This window comes from Prunus mume, linkage group LG1 (assembly GCF_029339155.1).
Source record: "Prunus mume cultivar Tortuosa linkage group LG1, ASM2933915v1, whole genome shotgun sequence".
Lineage (NCBI taxonomy): Eukaryota > Viridiplantae > Streptophyta > Magnoliopsida > Rosales > Rosaceae > Prunus > Prunus mume.
In genome coordinates, this window is record NC_142698.1 from 11,374,057 (window position 1) to 11,395,434 (window position 21,378).

At 37.8% G+C, this 21,378-nt stretch overlaps 7 protein-coding genes, 1 long non-coding RNA gene and 1 other non-coding gene across 11 annotated transcripts; 5 read left to right on the forward strand and 4 right to left on the reverse strand.

Annotated features, from left to right (window-relative positions):
• The first annotated feature begins 1,755 nt into the window (after nt 1-1,755).
• Nucleotides 1,756-2,622, forward strand: LOC103336427 (uncharacterized). The gene has a single exon (XM_008239467.3). The coding sequence runs from the start codon at nt 1,959-1,961 to the stop codon at nt 2,442-2,444; it is 486 nt and encodes a 161-aa protein (XP_008237689.2). The 5' UTR covers nt 1,756-1,958; the 3' UTR covers nt 2,445-2,622.
• Nucleotides 2,623-5,815: 3,193 nt separating this feature from the next.
• On the forward strand, nt 5,816-7,148 carry LOC148921022 (serine carboxypeptidase-like 5). Its single transcript, XM_089047744.1, has 4 exons — nt 5,816-5,972; nt 6,508-6,584; nt 6,703-6,819; nt 7,011-7,148. Exons 1-4 carry the CDS (start codon nt 5,816-5,818, stop codon nt 7,146-7,148), a joined length of 489 nt encoding a protein of 162 aa, XP_088903870.1.
• An 895-nt stretch (nt 7,149-8,043) lies between these two features.
• LOC148921023 (uncharacterized) lies at nt 8,044-8,543 on the reverse strand. The gene is made up of 3 exons (XR_016125929.1): nt 8,515-8,543; nt 8,227-8,342; nt 8,044-8,075 (listed from the first exon to the last, which is right to left on the reverse strand). It is a non-coding gene; the product is annotated as an uncharacterized LOC148921023 (long non-coding RNA).
• On the forward strand, nt 8,268-9,084 carry LOC148921024 (uncharacterized). 2 transcript variants are annotated; one of them, XM_089049779.1, is made up of 3 exons: nt 8,268-8,647; nt 8,738-8,783; nt 8,885-9,084. In XM_089049779.1, the coding sequence occupies exons 1-3, from the start codon at nt 8,268-8,270 to the stop codon at nt 8,966-8,968; spliced, it is 510 nt and encodes a 169-aa protein (XP_088905905.1). In that variant the 3' UTR covers nt 8,969-9,084. The 2 variants fall into 2 exon arrangements, 1 of the variants encoding a protein (XP_088905905.1); XR_016125925.1 differs by having other exon boundaries at nt 8,338-8,670; nt 8,885-8,978.
• A 171-nt stretch (nt 9,085-9,255) lies between these two features.
• On the forward strand, nt 9,256-10,600 carry LOC148921025 (uncharacterized). Its single transcript, XM_089049788.1, has 3 exons — nt 9,256-9,630; nt 9,711-10,011; nt 10,126-10,600. Exons 1-3 carry the CDS (start codon nt 9,544-9,546, stop codon nt 10,212-10,214), a joined length of 477 nt encoding a protein of 158 aa, XP_088905914.1. The 5' UTR covers nt 9,256-9,543; the 3' UTR covers nt 10,215-10,600.
• Nucleotides 10,380-13,075, reverse strand: LOC148921026 (galactomannan galactosyltransferase 1-like). Its single transcript, XM_089049771.1, has 2 exons — nt 11,469-13,075; nt 10,380-10,814 (listed from the first exon to the last, which is right to left on the reverse strand). Exon 1 carries the CDS (start codon nt 12,862-12,864, stop codon nt 11,518-11,520), a length of 1,347 nt encoding a protein of 448 aa, XP_088905897.1. The 5' UTR covers nt 12,865-13,075; the 3' UTR covers nt 10,380-10,814; nt 11,469-11,517.
• A 1,352-nt stretch (nt 13,076-14,427) lies between these two features.
• Nucleotides 14,428-16,348, reverse strand: LOC148921027 (glycosyltransferase 6-like). The gene has a single exon (XM_089054665.1). The coding sequence runs from the start codon at nt 16,044-16,046 to the stop codon at nt 14,793-14,795; it is 1,254 nt and encodes a 417-aa protein (XP_088910791.1). The 5' UTR covers nt 16,047-16,348; the 3' UTR covers nt 14,428-14,792.
• A 691-nt stretch (nt 16,349-17,039) lies between these two features.
• TRNAT-AGU (transfer RNA threonine (anticodon AGU)) lies at nt 17,040-17,113 on the forward strand. The gene has a single exon. It is a non-coding gene; the product is annotated as a tRNA-Thr (tRNA).
• A 71-nt stretch (nt 17,114-17,184) lies between these two features.
• LOC103336464 (heptahelical transmembrane protein 4-like) lies at nt 17,185-21,033 on the reverse strand. Of its 2 annotated transcripts, none has more exons than XM_008239507.3 (4): nt 20,610-21,033; nt 20,019-20,281; nt 19,199-19,523; nt 17,185-18,154 (listed from the first exon to the last, which is right to left on the reverse strand). In XM_008239507.3, exons 2-4 carry the CDS (start codon nt 20,276-20,278, stop codon nt 17,501-17,503), a joined length of 1,239 nt encoding a protein of 412 aa, XP_008237729.1. In that variant the 5' UTR covers nt 20,279-20,281; nt 20,610-21,033; the 3' UTR covers nt 17,185-17,500. The 2 variants fall into 2 exon arrangements, with proteins under 2 accessions (XP_008237729.1, XP_008237736.1); XM_008239514.3 differs by having other exon boundaries at nt 17,373-18,154; nt 19,211-19,523; nt 20,610-21,031.
• Nucleotides 21,034-21,378: the final 345 nt, after the last annotated feature.

A 21,378-nucleotide genomic window follows, 5' to 3' on the forward strand; every position in this document is an offset into this window, starting at 1 on the left:
TACGTGGTGACTCAGTAGTCGCTAGTCCTTGGTCCAAACACTTCACTACTCGTTGATCTTTCTCGCCCCTTTTTTTTTTTTCCTTTTGTTGTCAACATTTTTATTATTGTTACTATTATTATCTTTGCAATACATATTGTAAATTAATTTAAGGTTCTTCTGATATTCAAACCACAATATTCTTTTGAGATCCCCTCCCTTAACTAATAGACTTTTATGCCGATAGAAAAAACAGAGATGGAGGTTGCCGGCGATCTTCATTCCGGCCAAGGCCGGACCATCCCAAGAAATAATAATATAAGGCAGGGCCACTTAATATATCCACTCGAGAGCCAAAGTAAATTTGTTTTTCTTTGTCAAACTGTAGCAAGATTGTATTACGTTATGAGGACAATACAAAAATAATTTACCAAAACATTATGCAAGTAGAAGTATTGTAGCGAGGTAACTTTAAACATTATCACAAATTTTTGACGTCATACTTTTCGACTTATCGTTGATCATATTTTTCGACCGACTACGAGTGACAATAACCAGTATAATAAATGGACTTTACCTTTCACATTGTGTAATCAGACATTGACCACAAAATAATGTCATCTTTCTAAAAGGAAATGTAAAAAGATATATATATTTTAGCACATTGACCCACATATTAAGCAAACATGACATTGGAAACACACTGTGTTGCGTGTTTGTTGTTGCAAGCATAGAAAGCTCAACTATCTATCCTTATTATAATGGAAAAAAATTCAGTACACAAAAAAAAAACAAAAACAAAAACAAAAACAAATGAGGGCTGCTACAAGTTAAATTATTTTTCTGTCTTTAATTTTATTTTAAGGTATCTTGTTCCTAATACTATTTCGTGTGTGGTACTCTTGTTATTATCATACTTCCTTCTAAATTCTGATCCGGCTTCACCTTGACAAAGTCCACGCATCCCTCCAATTTGCTCACCCCCTCCTGCTTCTTGGTCTACATTGCAAAACATATCTCCACTTCTCAAATACCCTCTCTCTTTTTTTCTTACAAGAAATTATTCGGTGTTTATAGTAACACCACCTGATATGCCGACATGATGTTTACAAATTTATCTCAAATATATTATATATAATTGAAACTACTATATTAAACAGAGTGCTACTATTTCCATCCCCCTGTCCTATTTCCTCACCCACCTTATCTTCCCACCCACTATATAAATTTGAAAAAATAAAATCCTATATTTCCACCCATCATTATTCCTAAAAGACCATTTAATTATTAATTCAAGAAAATTCTCTTTGCTAATCCATTAGGGATCCAGATCCTTTGCTTTGGTTTTTCTCATAATTAAAACACACAAATATATTTTCCTTAAAACATAAATTAATTCCCTCTCTCATTCATTAATTTATTTGGCGTCTCTTTGTTTAATTAAGGAGTTTTTTTCCTTTTTAATTCTTATGAAATTGAGTTTTTATTTTAGGGTTGAGGTTTTTTCCTTAAGTCCTTAAAAGTCATTTTGCGAAGGGGTAAATTTATATATAAAATTTTGAAAATAAAATGGGTGGGAAAATAAGACAGGTAGGTGAAAATAGTAGCACTCATTAAATATTAGATACGTTTATAATTTGAGTGATTTATAACACCACGTCTCTGGTGTTGCACAATAACTTCTCCCTCCTCAGCCATCGCTTTCATGTGTATACATTGGCCCACAGACGTATAAAACCTCTTCTATATAATATCCGTCATTGCATATATATTACATATATATGCTCTCCCTCGAAACCATCAATACAAAACCATCTATCTCTTAGAATCTCCACAATCGTATACCTTCTTTTGTTACCTTTCCAGACATTTTCTTGTCTTTCCTCGATATATACGCACTGTACCTGCTCTCTAGCGTGGGAAAGAGATCACAAAAACCAGAAGTATTCGGTGTACAAATTTTCCAAAACTAGAATTACATGATCATGGCCAAGGCCAGGAAAGAAAGCAGACTCGCCAGGTTTTTGAAGTCCCCAATAAGGATTTTAATCAAGGCCAGGGACTTCTACATCAAGAGCATGACAGAGTGCTCGGGTACGTTTGATTATGCCGCGGCGATGGGTTGCCCTACCCAAATCCCAAGTTCTTTGCCTAAAAGCTACAGCACCAACTCCACCAAATCCAGCGCCTCTAACAATGAAGATTACCTGGAGCTTCTGAGGGCTGCTTCTACTAGGAGTGTAAGAAGTAAAGTTGAATTCGATCTTGCTCGAAAAGCGCAACAGCATAGGCAGCCTCCAATGGCGGCAGTGCCCAACACCGTGCCTCGCAGTCGTAGCGTTGGGATTGGAAGGATTGATGAAGACAAGGCTTGTGAGTTTGATGAAGAAGAAGTCAAGGTGAAGAGAGATGTGTATCCAAGAAGTAGAAGCTACGCTGTTTCTAGGAGAATAATTATGTCCTAGTGGAGCAAATTGTGCAAGTCAAATATGAAAGAACAAATTAGAAGGGAGGCGGACTATCTCTCAAAGTCAATTGTTTTGTGTTGATCTTAATCCTAATTTCTTCAAGTCTTTTAGCTAAGTTGATTGTTGGTAGGGATTTTGAACCAACATTAATGTTTAGTTTGGAACTTTTGTTGTAGTTTTGTGATTCTTAAACTAATTGTGAGATATATATATAGAACTTCAATTAGTCTTCAATTAGTACATTTTTAAAAATAAAGGAAACCGTATATTGCATTTATAAATCAAGCATAAAGGCTAGTCATAAAGGTCAGTGCAAGAACAACCACAAATACCATAGGGTTAATATAAATGTAGAAACGCAGTAACCACGAAAGGTTAATTCATATAAGAGAAAGAACACCAACATCAACATTGTACATTCTTTGGCTAGCCGCTAGCTCATTTTGCATGTCTTCAAATCTCTATTGAGTATCTGAAACAGTCCTAGAACACGAAAAATATATCAATTTCTAATAAATGTTCTCTTCCAAATGCAGATCATCAATCGTCCATTATTTCATGTGGAAAACAGGTGAACAAGTTTGAGTTAGTTGGCCAATGTCTTTCATTATTTGGACCCTTGGAAAAAAAGGAATTTGCAAGACCAAAATGCACGTGGTTGGTCGAATTTCTTTATTCAGAGTAATTTTCCATTGGGCTTTTGGGAGTTGTTTAATGGAGTGGTGGTTTATTTCTTTAATTTAAAGTCAATTTTAAAGTCATCGCAAAATGTTAATAAATAGAAAATATTGGTAAACAACTTGATAGTGTTGAGCCACTAACATGGATGATACAATAAGTTTTGGATGACGGTGCCCTATAAGTTTTCAATGAGAATCTCATTTACTATAAGCAACTCTCATATTTATAGTAAATAAGCAACTCTCATATTATATGCGCTGTACAAATTTGTGTATACAGAAACGCTCAAGCGTTAACCGGTTGGTAAGTTAATACGGCATTTTAGGAACAAGTCATGGAGGAGGAAAAGTCCCTTGATTTTAGGATACCTGATTTGATAGGATATATTATCTCCTCCAGGCATGAGCTGGGGCATGATATACACACCCACGCTTGGATATTTATTAGTGCTGCTGAGTCGTATTTACACTGAAGCTCTGGGTGAGTGGGCCCACCAAGTTTTAACTCCGTCGTTAAGGTTGAAATCTCTTTGTATTAGAGCAGAGTGCGTCCACTTTGAGATTGCAATCTCAAGCCTGTTTGACATCGTTGCAAGTTGCAACAGTCTTCTCAATGATTGAAGGCGCGATTGATTCTCAAATCTAACCACAACTTTTGAATATATTGCCAAGTGACGAGATTCATAATACCATGATGAACTATAGTTGCATGCCTAAAGTATATTTTCTAGTTTTTCCATTGAAGTGACCAATTATCTTATTTTCCTACTGATCCAGTTTGCTGCAAATCATTGGCATGAATCATGCATCCACTAAAGCCCACTTAGGCCCGAAGAAGAGAGAGAGAGAGAGAGAGAGAGAGATGAACTAAAGAAGGAGTCTGAAATGAAACAGCGCAAGAGAATGAGAATTGTTAGGGTTTTAACTTTATATTTTTTTTTAAGTTTTGTTTGAATTAATAACATTTCTTTAAAAAAAAAAAAAGTATTCCAAGCCGGGCGGCTATACTATTTCATTTTAAAAAATTAAGAAAAAAATACCGAGTATAGCCGGGGACTATACTATTTGTTTTATAAAAAATAGAAAAAACTGAGTCTAGTCGTGTGGCTATACTATTTCTTTTTTAAAATTGGGAAGACAGAGTATAGCCACGCGGCGATACTATTTTCTTTTTTAAAACAAAAGGGTATAGCCGGGCGGCTATACTATTTATTTTGGAAAAAATTTAAACATCCGAGTATTGCCTTGCGGCTATACTATTTATTTTTATTTAAAAAACCAAGTATCGCCGTGAGGCTATACTGTTTCTTTTTTAAAATTGGGAAGACAGAGTATCGCCACGCGGCGATACTATTTTCTTTTTAAAAAAATAAAAACATGGTATAGCCGGCCGGCTATACTATTTATTTTTGAAAAAAATTTAAAAACCCGGGTGTTGCCTTGCGGCTATACTATTTATTTTTATTTAAAAAAACCAAGTAGAGCCGCGAGGCTATACTATTTCTTTTTTTTTGAAAAACAGGGTATAGTCGCGTCGCAATACTATTTATATTTTAAAAATTAGGAAAAAACCGAGTATAGCCGTTCTGCTATACGAATTTTTTTTAATATTAGACAAAGGAGTATAGCCACCCGGCTATACTATTTCTTTTTTGAAAAATTAGGAGAAAAAAATCGAGCATAGACATCTGAACGGCGCAAGAGAATGAGTCTTGTTAGGGTTTTAACTCTAACATTTATATTTTTTAACAGTTTTGTTGTAATTGATATCATTTAAATATATATATATATATATTTTGGTCAACCTATCATTTAAATATATTAGTTATAAATATTTAACACAAGATATTGGTTGGTTGGAAATGAGAGTATACGTTGGAGGGTTCGACTCCCACTAACTCCAACTTTATAAATATAATTAACATTTATGCAAACCAGTTTGTCGGTCCAAATGCCTAGTCATAGTTTAAGGAAGAGCCAAAGAACCTCAAAAGGGAACAATAGAGACTATTATTGATAAACAAAAATTGGGGAAACAAATTTAAAAGGAAAAAAAGGATCCGACTATATATATATAGTCGCACGGCTATATTATTTTTGAAAAAAATAATTAAAAAACAAAACAAACAAAGTATAGCCGCGTTGCAATATTATTTCTTTTAAAAAAATTAAAACATAAAAAGATGACATAATTTTGTATTGTATTGTGAAACCGATCCAAATCAAACTGGAATAAACATAAATGTGCATAAAGAGTAAACCCAGAAGTGACCCTGACAATGTTGACACTTGCAACCCATAAACCAAAAAGTGGACACATGGCATCGACCATGCAATCATTTCACAGTCCCCCAACAACACTTTGAGAAGATGGGAGAAGAGTTTTGTGCCAAACATATCAAGTGGCTTTGTTTGCATATGATCTTTAGTCTGCTGCTTTGCTCAAAACCACAGCTGGTTACTGGCACAGTTATCAAGTCCCTGCCAGGATTTCCTGGTTTCCTTCCCTTCAAACTTGAAACTGGGTGAGTCATCTGCTACTTAATAGTGATCATTCCTCTTTCAACTCCTTCTGTTTTCTTCGTTGAATTTACAAATATTTTGGAATAAATTGATCCATGAATTTGTAAGATCATGCCTAATTAATCTCAGCACATTTCAAATATATCTGTGTGTGTGGCCTTGGTGATGGGTTCCAGGTATATTGGGGTTGATGAGAAAGAAGATGTGCAGCTCTTCTATTACTTTGTTGAATCTGAAAGAAACCCAAGGGATGATCCTCTTATGCTCTGGCTCACTGGTGGTCCTACGTGCTCTGGTCTATCTGGGCTTGCTTTTGAGATAGGTTTGTACACCAAATGCAACTTAGACTAACGTGCTACTATATTTCTATGACTTTTTTTTTTTTTGCTTCTTTGTTGTGATTTATCATTTGATTAATGTGAAAGTCTGGTGCTTTAGTCTAGTATCCATGTTATACACAATTGGCCTCCAACAAATTCTGTACATTGTTTTTTTGGCTGCGAATCTAAGCGGCAATCATATGATAGTAGAGATTGTGAACCTGAACGACACATCACACACTCATAGGAATAAAAGTCTTCGTAATACTAATAGTAGTCTAGAATGAGAGTTTGAACATAAGAGCATTTCTCATAAAGTACAATTTTACTGTTCCAGAAAATAAAATAAAATAAAATAAAACAGAATTATTGTAACTTTATCTTTTTAAGCTTTCTCGATCACCTTTCCACTGAATGACTGGTCTCTAACAAGTGCTTACCAGCTTCTAATTCCTTCACAGTGAAATTCTTTCCATCTTAAATGAGCCTTACCCTCAGTCCGCAAGAAGCTTTTGACTAATTTGTGGTTTTGTGTAGGCCCTATGAAGTTTAACATGGTGGAGTATAATGGTAGCTTACCAACATTTGTGATTAATCCGTACTCATGGACAAAGGCAAGATAAATTTATACCTGTTCAAATGTGCATGTTAACTATCCTTATTCTTGGACAACTGCTCTTCTCATTACTGCAATTTCCTAATGTTGTTTTCTGCATAATCGTGATGCATTAGGTTTCCAGCATAATATTTGTGGATGCACCTATTGGCACCGGGTTTTCATATTCAAGAAGCTCGAAAGGGTCCAGTGATATTTTGTTTATTAATCATATTTATGGTTTCCTCAAGAAGGTAAATTAGCACAACAATTGCAGTGAGATGATATGCAAACACAAGCACCCGGCATTATGCATGATAAGATGTTTCGTGACTCTACTAAGATCTGTATCTAGTACAAAAGAGAATATTGTTCTTTACTTTAGCATATATGTTATACGTTCATGAACTTGATTTGCGTGCATCGTCTTCTTCTTATTATGCAGTGGTTACTCTCTCACCCTGAATTCATTTCAAACCCAATCTACATTGCTGGTGACTCATTCTCTGGCATGATTGTTCCAGTTGTCGCTGAAGAAATAGCAAAGGGTGTTGACATATCAAACAATTTCTCATATAATTAACTGTCGATGGACTCATTAACCAGCTTGCTATGATACTGCAGGTATTGAAGCCGGAAGCATACCAGAAATCAATTTCAAAGTATGTATTGTAGTACCAAACTTTGTTACTTCACCAGGAAGTTGCATTTTCTAAAGGGCGTAAGAACTTTTAGAAACTTTTCCAGGGTTATCTACTTGGGAACCCATTGACAGATATTAATATTGATGCAAATTCAAGGGTTCCATTTGCCCATCACCTCGCACTTATACCAGATGAACTCTACAAGGTACCTAAAACAATCAATTATCTATATTCTCAAGTTCGTCATCCATGAATGTAACGCATCTAGTTTCCATCCATCTGCTTAGTTTGACGTACTTCTAATATGAATATTTAAGTGGCTGCACATTTTTCTTAGTCAGCAAAAAAGAGTTGCAAAGGACTGTACACAGGAATCAACCAAAGCAATAAACAATGTGCAATGGATATCCAGGCTTTCTCAGTGGTGGGAACATTTTTACATATATATAAATGTATATATGTCTTTTTCCTATTCAAACTAGAATTATAATCTGTTTCCCTACATTTTATCCACATTGTTTATTAGATACCATTTTGTTTGCCTTTGTAGTGCACTGAAAAATTAAATTTTGAGCACATCTTGGAGCCTCAGTGTAGACCAAGCTCCGACACAAATAGTAAGGACCACCAGAAGAATCTCCTGGAAAGCTCGGAAGATTCGCAATTTAAACTTAACTTGATTCACCTGAGCCTTCTTCCAAAACTTCAAGAGCCAGGACTTGGTTTTCCAAAATTTGGGTGCAGGGTAATTCTTCAATTTTCCGTAGTACTTCTAATGAGCTAGGTGTTGCGGAAATGACGGCCCTCTTTACAGGATTACGAGAATTTGCTGATCCAGGTAGGGTACCACCATGTCATGGTCACCGCTGCATAAACATATACTCCTCAAATACCTCAGAAATTCACAAATCTAACTTCAACTAAATTCGTTTGTGTCACCAGTTGGGAAACGATGCCTAGTATTTACCACATAGGATAAACTTTGGGCGACCGCATGAGAAGAGATGAGTGCAAAACCTGTATATTAGAGCTCGATAACTTCTGGTGTTGAGAGATAGATGATAGCTAACCACACTTTGGAAATATCTTCTGTATGGCAAGCTGCTGCTGTTGCATCTCATCCAGAAAATCCTCTGGTTTTATTCCCAAAAGGTAAAACGAAATGTCATAAATTTTTGTTTACAGCAGGAATTTTTGTGTATAATATGCACGGACACGCGCGCGCGCGCGCACACACACACATCTATGTAGACTTAAGCATTTCCTACAGTGAGTTTACTTTACAGTTGTTCAACATTCTCTTACATTGTGAACATGAAGCGCCTTTTGACCATGACATGGTGGTACCCTACCTGGGAACCCTCGCATGGATTAGGTCTCTGAACTTTACCGTCGTTCATCTCTGGAGACTGTGGCTAGTTGACGGTGAAATTGCACTGTAGGCTGAAAATGCTTCACAAGGTAGCTACATAATTTGTAGCAGGTTTGAATTGAAATCTCGCTTACTGCTGTTGTTTCCTGTGTGCAGATACTCAAGGAAACATTCAAACAACTTTACATTTGCAACTGTTAAGGTAAGAGTGCTTGTGAATTTCCTACACTAAGGTTAGCAGCGGAAATGATGGCCTAATAATATAGAAAATTGAATTATTCATAATTTGTTGGTTCTGTGCAGGGAGGAGGTCACACAGCTCCAGAATATAAGCCTAAGGAGTGCTTTGCCATGTTCAAAAGGTGGATCTCCCAAGACCCGCTGTGACCACCGTTTCCAGAGTTGCAAACTTTTTAGTTACATAAGCACCTTTTGTTACCATGTTTCCATATTATTTAATATTGAATTTGGATAAAAATGTTCAATAAATTTTGTATATTTTATGTCTGTTATGTGGCGATAATATTGTTGTAAGGAAAATATTCCCTCCTTATTAGGTAAGTAAGAGCTCCTACAGTATAACATGTGTGCAGAAGTTTTTCTTTTTGTGTTTTTAACGAATTATTGCTGTATATATGTCAAATTATGATTTGTATGAAGGAGTACATGTAAGGAGGCAAGTAGTCAAAATAGTCATCCGCACTCATTTCTCCCTCATTCTTTCATTATGAGAAGTACCAATAACAGCTCACATAATATTAGTTTTCAACCATAAAAATTCATTTCATTTAAAAGCTGCGGCATAGTATAAGCTGGAAACCAGAGCTTAGAAAACATAACAACCCCTTGGCCAAACTATAACTGCCAGAGAAACGATCCCAAACAGCGTGTCGTAAATCGTTTCTTGTTTAAAGCTAAGAACCAAGCAATTTCAGTGGTTTTTGGTTATTTTTTTCATCAAGATGCGCAGGGAAGAGAAGAGACGCAAGTTCAATGAAGCTGTCCTCAACACACTTTTCCCGCCTCCTTCCCCTCCATCATCACCACCAGTACACACACACTCTCTCTGATCTTTTTAATAAATTTTCTGCAACTTTTTCATTGTAACTAAGGATAAAATTGTTTACAGCCAAAAGATGAAGAAGTGCCATTGAGCATTTTACATCAAAACTTTGAAGAAGACTCGGGGGAGAGTGGGTCTGCAACGACGAGCGGGGACGATGATGGTAATGGTGAAAGTGACCCTCAGAGGCTTACAAGGGCTCAGCGGAAGAGACTCCGCAAGAAGAAGCTCAAGGAAGATGCTTCCCGCCGTAGGGAACTTATTGGGCCCCTTTTACCTCCAACCGTCGATCAAGGTGAAAATGAAGCTCAAGGTGTTCGACGTAATGCCTCTGAGGAACCTGATTCTGCTATCGTCGAGAAACCAGGTTAGAAATTTTTTCATATTTGCTGTTGTGTTTTTTAAATTATGGGTTCTGTTTTTGACAATTTTATATGACAAAGTGGAAACTGAAAATTCACACGAGGCTGGGTTTGTTCAGGAGATGAGCCAGCTGCTTGCAGTAATCAGAACAAGGTAAAGCAAAGGAGGAAGGCAAAGAAGCTGGCCAGGGAAAGAGAGCAAGATTGAAGGAAGGGCAATTATGCACTGAAATTTTTCTTACTAGAAGTTTGCATGGTGGTTAGAAAAAATTAGCTTACAATGTGACGAAAATGAATGATTGATGCTTCGGATGACTTTATGATTTGTATACTTCTCTGGATACTGAAAATTGAAATGTATACCAAAATGATGTGCGCAAATGCTTAAGCTCGGTTCTATAACAGGTTGAGCTTCCAATGTTTCTCAACCAAATTTATTACATTCTAGGCTACATGGTAACTTCTTTTTTTTTTTTTTTGTTGACAAAAGTAGTAACATTTGGATTTACAAGAATTACTGAAAATCTAAGCGGGAGATGCACTCGATACTTCTCTGTACATCCCGAATACATGTAAATAAACATGCACTAAGAACCATAAGGGGAAAATGTAGAAGTGAATTCTAAATATAAACTGGAGAATGAAAGTGTCTGCATATTGCTAGACTAGCCTCATACATAACATGTAAGTACGTGACCGGAAATGATACTGGTCCGGGAATTATCTGCTACCTGCTACCGAAAGTGACACTAGTCCAGGAATTATCGGAAGCTTCGCATAGCGCATACACCATGAAGAGCCAGAGTTCCTATAATCAAGAATCAAAATATGAAACACCATCATAAGTTCTAGACGATTAATGCTTAGAGCTTATCAAATACTACAATAAGCTATGAAGAATGAAGAGTAATGCTAGCAAAATAAAACAGGGTAGGTAAGGTAGCTAAGTGACAGCAGTAGCTAATAAAACAGAGTATCAGAAATTTAATATGTGTTTCTTTTTGTTTGTCTAAAGAGAAAGGATGTAATTATCTAATTCCTCATTAAAAAGGGGAAAAAAACAATTAATATTATCATTGTTCCCAGCAATTTAGATATCATCATGGTCCTCAAATTGTCATCATCTAGAAACAACTGCCCAGAGACCTTTTATGTGTGAAGCTCTAACTTCTCAACTGAACAAATCCAAGACCAATATTTTAGTCATTTTATTGTGTACTATTTGGAGCATAGTTTTAAGTCACAACACAACAAAGGCAAACACACATTATAATGCTTTGCTTGCTTTTATCATCACCTATGAAAAGTGGAAAATCATGCTCCCATCATGCACCGCTTGAAAAATCTAAAACCCACCAACAAGCCAAACACCTTTGGCTTTTGCTCAGCTAAAAAGCTAATTAATTAATTAATTAAGCAAACCCCAAAAGCAGAATAAGCAAAAGCAAAAGCACTTCCGTACCTTTCTTTTTCAAAGTGACCGTAGGATGACTTGAATTGATGGGCTAATCTTACTCGGACGGGTAATCAAACGGCACGGTCGAGACCGCACGATCCATTGTGCTCGGGTGCACGTAACCGTATTTGCGAAGCACCTGATTATCAGCGAAATTCAACGCTTTCTCCATCCCATCCCAACACGAATTCGCCTTGTACATCTCGTTGTGCCTCCCACTGCACGGCTGGCATCCGGTGAAGTGCGTGATGAACGGTCGCCTCCAGCTCCCTCTCCCGTACCCCGCCTCACTCAAATACTCCTCCCGAAACGCACCGTATTGCTCGCTCACCTTCTCCGCGTGCCGCCTCCTTAAACGCACCGCATTGTCCTCCTCCCCTCTCTCTATCTCCGCGTACCGGTCCTCGATCTTGTCAAGCGTCCCGACGATCTCCGCCCAGTACCCTTCGAAATAATACTCGCTCTCCAGATAAATCTTCTTCCCCCACTTTTCCTTCTCCTTGTAGATCAAGTAAGCGAGGCCCGTCTGATCGTCTGACTCCGGGAACGCCTTGTCCTTGAACGTTGACCGGAGGGTTTCTCCCCATTTCTCGTAGTCCGGGGTCTGCGGGCCCATGCTGGCCCACACCTCGAGGAAATCCATGGTCCACTGGCAGTTCCTGATCAAGAACACGCCGGCGTTGAGCCCCGTCCAACTGTGCGTCTCCATGACCAGGTGGGCCCAGCCGTGGACGACGAGGTTGTGATTCTTGTACCGGTCCAACGGGAGCTTGAATTCCATGTCGGTGAACAACGCGTCCGAGTCGACCCACCAGATCCACTCGACCTCCGGGTGGGCCACCATGGCGGCCCGGATTACTGCCAGCTTGGCCCAGTAGCTGCCCATCCGCGGGTGCAGCAGCGCGTTGTTGTAGAAGATTTCGTGCCCGTGGAGTCTACAATAGTCCACCTTGTTCTTGAAGAATCGCAAGAGGAGATGATCGCCGATAGGATTGCGACACGCGGCCGGCTGAGATCCCGTCACCATCAGAATCCTCTCCCCTGCTCCGGCGGCGAGAGAGGGGTGAAGGAGCAGCCACTGCTGCCGCTTCTCGTCCCAGTTCTGAACCGGGTCCCCGAGCGTGTACCGGACTTCCCGGTCGTCGTAAAAGGTCGGGTCCGGCGGGTCGCGGCGTAGGTTAGCATCATCGGCGCATTGATCGGGTTCGGCGGTGGGCGGCGGAGAAGTTACCGTACGGGCGAAATTGGGGGATGAATAAGTGCTTACGAAGGAGTAAAAAGTGAAGAGGACGAGAAGAGCGAGAAATGCACCGCTGAGGAAGAGCACGCTATCGGCGAGCCAAGAAGAGGGCTTGGTTCTGGGAGAGGGTTTCGACATTGGAGGGAGCTCAGGCGAGAGCATTATAGCTGTGTGTGGCTGAGATTGGGTTCTCAACGGCGTCCTTTGGCGGCCATAGATGGATGGATGGATGGATGAAGTTTCTTTAATCTTCTATTCTGGTCTCTCTGCTGGTGTGTAGATAGATATGCTTAGCAGAGGGTTTAAGTTTTTTAAGTGGGCTTAAAGGGAGTATGCACAGTCGGTTTTGAAGCGCAGAAGATGCTAAAGTACGCCACAAGGAAGGCAGGCAGGAGAGAGGGCTTCAACGTGATCAACGGCAGTGCGAGGGTCCCATGTCTGGTCAAGTCTTGTTCAAGGTGACACCTGGATTATGTAATTATGACCCGACACTTTTGGGTTAGAAATTTCGTGACCAACACCAACGGTTACAGTTTTACACAGTGTATGGCTGCGTTCTATCGGAGAGGTTGAGGGTATTATGGTCATTTTGAGGAGACAATAAGGAAACATGGACCTTGTTTATAATCCCTCAAAACTATATAGTCCAAAACTTATTGGCCAATAATCTCTGATTAGCATTTGACCCCTGAAATTAAAAAATTCAAATCAATAAAAAAATATGATAAAATCGCAATGACTTTATGATAATTATATGAATAATATTACAAATACAAGCTCATGCGTTTTTAAATAGTAAACTCAAAACCTTAATAACTGGCAAATCCTAAAGTTCCATAATAATCCTAAACTTAACTAACAAGAACACAGTTCAAATCCTAATTTTAAAATCATATCGAGAAAATAATATCACAAATGGTAACTTATTCTAAAATTAAAAATAAATATTAAATAAAATATTTTCCTCACCAAAAACATGTTCACTTTAAACTTGCTCAAGCAATCCGAAAATTCAAACAATAATTCGTTCCTCCATTTTTAACGCCATAATCAATATTTGAGTATAACTTTCATGCCTTGCTTGATTTCTTGCCAATTTTGAACCAAGTTATTTTCTTTATTTTTATTCGTAGGAATTTACCCATATTTTGTAAGGATATTTTATGTTAAGAGGGACGATAATATACTAACTTACACTGTATACGAATATTAAGAATCGAACCCAAAACTTTTCCTCAAGGAACAATTGCTCTAAACTAAGTTATTTGCTATTTGATATACACTTAAAAAAAATGGATTCCAAATGTTTTGTCGATGAAATTCCAAATGTTTGAAGTTTAGCCACTCTACATCAGCTTACAAATCATTCTAAACATATAGGCCAGAAACTAGGACCAAAGAGCAAAAAAATATAACTAAAATTTATGCAACTCAAACTCAAAGACCAGAAACCAAATAAATAAATAATTTTTTTTTATAAAAAAAAACATGTGTTGTAACCATTGGGTGATTGATTAATTTTTGAGGTGTTATTAATTATAATAATTTATATAAAATAATATTATAAAAAAAAGCCCTCATATTCAACTACCAAAATGTATTGAACTACAAAGTTATTTTCATGTATTTAGCTATATTTTGTCATTTTTTCCCTAGAAAATGGTTAGCGCATGGAAAATTCCCCAATTGGAAGAAGTGTCATAGATAAAAAAGATAATGTTTAAAAATTAGAAAATAAATAATCTGCATTGATATTTTAGTAAACAATGATAAACACAAACACAAAGAGAGCCAGATACGAGTGTCAGAAGATTCACAACATAATGACTTCCATATGTAGTTTGTTTATACTTTACCTCTCTAATCTAATGCCCTAATATTTTAATTCATTTTATTAACGTAAACAACTAGTTCATCCATAAGCATATATAGGCCACCAAACTCGTGTGTTTTTCTATTGGCCAAGTGCTTCTCTCTCTCTCTCTCTCTCTCTCTCATTTGGCAGCATTTCCATTTGATAATATATTAGAGGCTTCGCTGGTCCACTCTACGGATTCTAAGGATCATAAGTTGAAATAAAAATATTATGATTAGATTACAACAGAAACTTCTGAGGAACTCAATTCCGGATGCACAAAACCATAGTTCTTAAGCACTTGATTATCGGCATAATTCAAAGCCCTCTTCATCTCATTCCAACACGAATCGGCTGAATATTGTGGATTGTGCTCTCCACTACACGGTTGACAACCTGTAAAATGCGTCACAAAAGGTCTCCTCTCACGCCCCTGGAGATATTTTTCTCTCTCTGCATCATACCAGTCATTCACTTTCTCCGCATGTCTCCTCCTCAAAATGCCCTCGTTTCGCTCCATCTTAATATAACTCTCGGTCAAAGTATCGTATTTCCCAACTAAAGCCAACCAATAACCTTCCAAATTATACTCTCCTTCTAAATAAGTCTTGTCCCCCCATTTCTCCTTATTCGTAAAAAGTAAATAAATCAGAGATGATTGATCGTCCGAGACTGAGAATAACTTGTCTTTAAATACTGATGTTAAAATCTGGCCCCACCTCTCAAAATCCGGACTCAATGGGCCCATCGAGGCCCATACATCAATCAAATCCATAGACCATTGACAGTTTCGAATTAACAATACGCCAGCGTTAAGCCCAGTCCAACTTTTGTTCTTATCCTCATAAACCATATTGGGCCAACCATGGACCACAAGATTGTGGTCTTTGTACCGGCCCAGCGGAACCTTAAACTCCATGTCGGTGAACACGGCGTCAGAGTCCATCCACCAGATCCATTCAGCTTCCGGGTGGGCCAGCATCGCGGCCCGAATTATAGGTAGCTTGGCCCAATAAGAGTCCATCTTGGGATGCAAGTATGCGTCGTTGTAGAAAATGTCGTGGCCATGGAGACGACAATAGTCCACCTTGTTCTTGAAGAACCTCAGAAGGAGATGGTCGCCAATCGGGTTCTTACAAATGGACGGCTGCGATCCGGTGACGAGGAGGACCCGATCTCGTGACCCGGCGGTGAATGACGGGTGAAGGTCTAGCCAAACGCGTCGCTTCTGGTCCCAGTTATTGACCGGCTTCTCTATGATATAGCTCAGTTCCGGGTCGTCGTAGAAGGTTTCATGGGGTGGGTCGGAATGGAGAATCGGAGCCTCCGCCCCGTAATCTGAGGCTTTTGCAGAAAAAGGGATGAAGCCAAAATGGGGTTTGTAATGGTAAAGGGTCAGGGACCAGAAACAAAAAAGGCCGAAGAAGAGGCCAGCGAGAAAACAAAACCCGTCTGCACAGGGTTTTGTTTGATGGATCGATTTCGCCATAAAAGTTGTTTGGGGGCTGAGAAATTAGTGTGAGGGAAACTGGTCAAGACTTCTTTTTTAAGATAGAGAAATGAGGTTTGGGGATTTTCGATTTTGGGTGTGGCTTGGGAGGCAAGTGACACTTGCCTAAAATTAATTTATGTTTTGGAAGACGTTTATGGGAGACACGGATTGTTTTCCTAAAAGCTATGGAGGCAAATATGGTGGGTAGTTATTGCAGTGTTTTATGATTGATCTACTGATCTAAGGTGTTTTACACTGTTTTTGTGCTAACCCTTGGCTCGATCGGTCATGTATAATTTTTCAGTGTAATCGTAACATCATTCAGAGTAATTTAAGTGATTTTAAGACTATCAAAATGTCATTTGAAACTTCATCGATAAGTAAAATATTGATTCATCATATAGAACGCTAGTAGTATGCAGAAAATGAGTCAAAAAAATTCTTTAGGGTGTGCGGCTTTAACTCTACAGTTTTACTTTAGAAAAAAATCAACAACATAGATTATCTCCTATACTAATTTCACTGCTAAATTTTTTTAGTTTATTAGGACAACTTTGTAGACATTGCATTTGCAATGAATTGATCATTTCATTTGTATCTTTAAAGATATACTGTAATCAGCTAAAAGATCAAGTAAGTTAATTACATAATTAGATATGCATTTTTATCTTTAGAAACTTTCTCCACACATCCCCCAAAAAGGAGGGAAATCTTCAAGTCTTGAGCTAATTGTGTGAATTTCCAAAGCTGCAGATTACATAAGTTATTACGAAATCGTTGCTTATTTATCACCAACAACTTTATGCTTTTCATGCTTCTCATTTGCTTTTACAATTTTTCTTTTTCTCACTTACTTGCAACGATGACTCCATGGGCCACCAGAGAAAACGACATGCGTAAATGTTCTGTCTGTGTCCGTGTGACATAATGGCCCACAGGCCCAAGTATTAATTATTTTAAATTAACTGCCGGTGGTTACATAAACAAGAAGCTTTCATAGCTCAGTTGGTTAGAGCACCCGTTTAGTAAGCGGGAGGTCTTGAGTTCGACTCTCAATGAAAGCAAAACAATTCTTTTTTTTATCCCCTTTTGTACGGGCTATCCTAATAAGCTTCGAAGTTAGAAAGAAATAATATTTAATTTAAAACACAAACCACAGGGAAGCCAGCGTCTTTATTATATTGGATTTTGATACGAACATTACAACTTACAAGTTGTTCTACACGTCCGGCTAAATACTCTAAGACAATTTTTTTTTCAATTTCTGACAAATAATATATATTTTTTTTGGAACCAAGCACAACGTTTAACATTGTGCTTGAATTTGAGTGGCAATGGGCAATCACATATCTACACTACACCAACTTCAGTCTTCAGCTACACAAAGAAGAACAACAAACAAAAGACCTCACCCACTAGTCCACTAGAGGGCATCTGCCTAATTTACTAATTCAGCAACCTTCTAGATCGCGCCATTTGAGGTAAACAAGCCCCGCACGGTAATGAGTGTACGCGCCTGCCACTACTAATATGTGAAACAATTGGTGGCTGTGCCCTGCAATGTCGAATTTCCCAGGCATCCATCGTTCTGGAACCCTTGTGGCATAAACCAAGGCTCCAACCCCATAGAGAGCCCCCATTAGAATCTCATACCCGGTTGTGTGGAGTGCCTCAGGTTGATCAGAAAACAAGACAAGCTTGTGCATAACAGGTAAAATCCCAGACATGCCCATGCTTAAAAATAGAGATACACGAACAATACGATATTCAGGATTCTGAAAGACTGGTATGAGGGAAACCAATACTGTAGCAATTCCCAAGAGGGTTATAAATCCCATGTAGAGGTTGCAGAAGAAAGGGTTACACATGAAGGAGTAGTAGACAAGGGGGTAGAATGAGGTAGATATAAGGGCTGCAATTCCAGCATAGTCCAGTCTGAGCATGATATATGACATTCGCTCAGAATGGCATGAGAGAAGATGGCATGCACTGCTGGACAACAAGCAAAACATGGCTCCTCCCAAGAAAGCAAAGAATGGCCATCGTGTGATTGGCCTCAGCATAAGTGGTGCTACTATGTTTGCTAAATCCTCCTTCATGCTACTCTGCAATATTCAGAACAACAAATAAATAAAAAGCTATTAGCTGGATAAATCTCCCCATAAACATTAACATTGACAATGGAAAGTAGATTTACATGAATTGGGGATCTTAGTTGCTCATGGTTTATACAGTTAAGTGCACCAAGAACTCACACAATTCGATTGTGTGTGTTTGTGTGTCTGTTCAATTTAATACATTTCTTCAAGGGGCTAATAATTCATTGCAACTAGTACTCTAGTACCATTAGTCGCATAATAAAATTGTAAACTGCTCAACATTAAGAATGCATCCAGCACTAGATGTCAACCATTTAGGAAATAGGACACAACAATCAATGCAGAGTATGCTCAATTTCCCCGCATGTCATCTTACATGGACAATTATATGATAATTTGAGTAGCCAAAATATAAAATTATTTCAACATAAATAAACCATTTGTTGCTCCTATTGGGTTGGAGAAGAAAGTAACAGTTAAATGTTCATTAAAGGATGCAAGACCCTATTTAGCATAAGCTATTTGACAGAAAACCATGAAGAGGTAATTCAACTTCAAAAGTAATTCCAGGGGCACTAACACATGGGTTATCTTATACACATATGACAACTAAACAACAGTAGATCAATTGTTTGCAGAACCCAAAAAAGAAAAGAGAGGACCCTGTTGATAATTAAGAAAATCAGGAGAACAAGTGTCATTTCAGCAGAGAGTGACATTGATGAGGACATCTTTGTCAAACCCATTAGGGTCTACAAACGAAAAAGATGGAAGAGTAAATTATTTAATTCGGTCTTCAAATCCTGCAATTTTGGAGCAATAGATGATTTCTGCGTTTTTAACTTGTTTTCTAAGTTTTCTATACTTTGAGGATTTCTTGACATCAGACATTAGAGACCAATAAATGCAAGAAATTCCCATACAAACAGGTTCAGCTAAGAGAACATGATGGAATACTCTAAACGCCTAACAGATAATTAATAATATAACAAATAATATCAGCAATCGTATGATAAGTTAACATAATTCGTTCTAGGGCTTAAAGAGTACCAGAACACAAACATCAGTTTGGTTGCCATGGGAGAATCGTTGAGGCAAACAATTATTCAGAAGTTCCATGACATGCCAACCAGAGAGTGACGGCAGCAGATCCATTGAAGGTAATGAAGTCTTCAACTCTTCTCTAAGTCTGTTCAGATGAGGCATGTTGGGTAAGGAAGGGAGGCATGTCATGAATTCTTCATGTAATTTGTGCAAATCAGCTTTTTTCAGCACATCAGGAAAATGCTGTAGAGCATGAAGATCAACGACCTCTGGAAGCTTAATTGCAGTGTATATGGTCAGGGAGAGAAAAAGGAAGAACCCGATCAAATGCCTGTGAAAGTACTAATTTGTTAGAGAAATGAGATTGTCAAGTGTTGAAGTTTATGCCCTTTGAGTTCCTACATTTCAGTTACCAAAACGTTATATGCATAAAAGTTAAAGACAACTAACAGGAGACCTCTGGAAAAAAAGACAAGGAGACATACTTCTACATTAGTGAAACGCCGTAGGTTTGACAAAGAAATATGGAAGACATTTTCAGCTCATTTGTATTCGAACAGTCTAATCCACTTTAATAAACTTCAGAAGAAATAACAATATTTTAAACAGTTTTTACTTTCTCATTATAATTCACAAATGTAACTCCCCATTAAATATTATAAATTTCAAGGGGAAAAATATAGAAACTATTTGAATTAAGCACCAAATTAATAGCTGTTACCTGAAGGCGACAGACCTACTAAAAAATTATAGGTACAGACAAAAGAATCATATAAAACCCATTTATGTATTGAAAAAATGACTCATAAACAGGATAAAGCCTTACGTCCAAACATTTAGCGTCTCATTGTGGATAGTAAACATACTAAGCAAGACCTGCTTCAACGGCCATTCGGACCGGTAATGGCCCAAAATGTACTCGTTGTCCCTTAAGTAGTTGGGTAAAGTGTGGTACTCAACCAGCTGATACTTCACCTTCTTCCACAGCCGCTTTCCTTTACCTTCCTTCGGTGAACATGCCTGATGGTCCTCCATTGCTTCAGATGACAGTTTTGAATCTTCAAAATTCTGGATCTCACTGCCCATTTTCTGTTTATAAGATACCAAAGTTGACCCAAAAAAATGAAATTTATAAGATACCAAGAAATGAACCCAGATTCTAAAGCATTGATCTTTCATTGCATGGAAGACAAAAGATCCAATATCACATCAAATTTTCCTTTTTGAATTGAGCTTTCAACAATTGCAGATAGAACATAAAAGTAAAAACCCAACAAAAAGAATTTATTTTCCCTTTTCTTTTGCTGCATTTTCTTGGAAACCAAGCGGCACACAACATCAACAATCTAATAACAATCATTTGCATAATTGTGGGAAAGCAAAGCTCAACAAGAAAAACCCAGATGAGAAAACGTACCTGCAACTTGAAGAACCACCAGCTGAGAAAAATCAAAGCAGCCCCAGAAGAAGATTCTTCTGGCTCAGACGGGTTTTTAGTGTTTGCCTTTTTTATATATGTATATTCGAGCGGTGATAATCAGAAATGAAACAATTGTCGTTAGGAATAAATTCCAAAAATGAGTGTTCGGATTATGAGAAGCCAAGGAATTTTGTCAATGACTGGGTTTTCTTGGGGATCGATAAAAACCCACAAGAGAAAAATGGACGTCGGTTGCTAAAATAGCTTGGAAATTGAGAGGAGAGATTCGTTTGAGGAGATGCGGAGATGCCAATGGACGTTCCTCGATCGGGCAGAGAGGCTTATATGAGTTTGGGTTTGGCACGTTTGGAGGAAAATGACTTGTCTTGTGAATAATGAAATATATTTTTTCAAGTGCTTAGTTAGACCACGGCAGCCTCGGAGATTTTATGGCATTGAAAAAAAAAAAGGTAAAAAAGGATTTTTCAATACCAACCACACAGGAAATTTATTAAATGAACAAAACATACAGACATTGTCATGTGCCGACATTATACACTATGGACAAATTGATATGAATTCTTAAATTAAATACAAAAAAATAATTTAAAAATTACTAATCTAAAAATGAAAATAAATTAAATAGAAAACTAGCAAAGTCTTGGACATATTAAAGACCACTCGCCACTTTTTTCGACTTTTAGAGTTTTCATCGCTATATGTGAGGTGAGCACTCCTTGAGGACTATATTTCTAATTTTTTATTT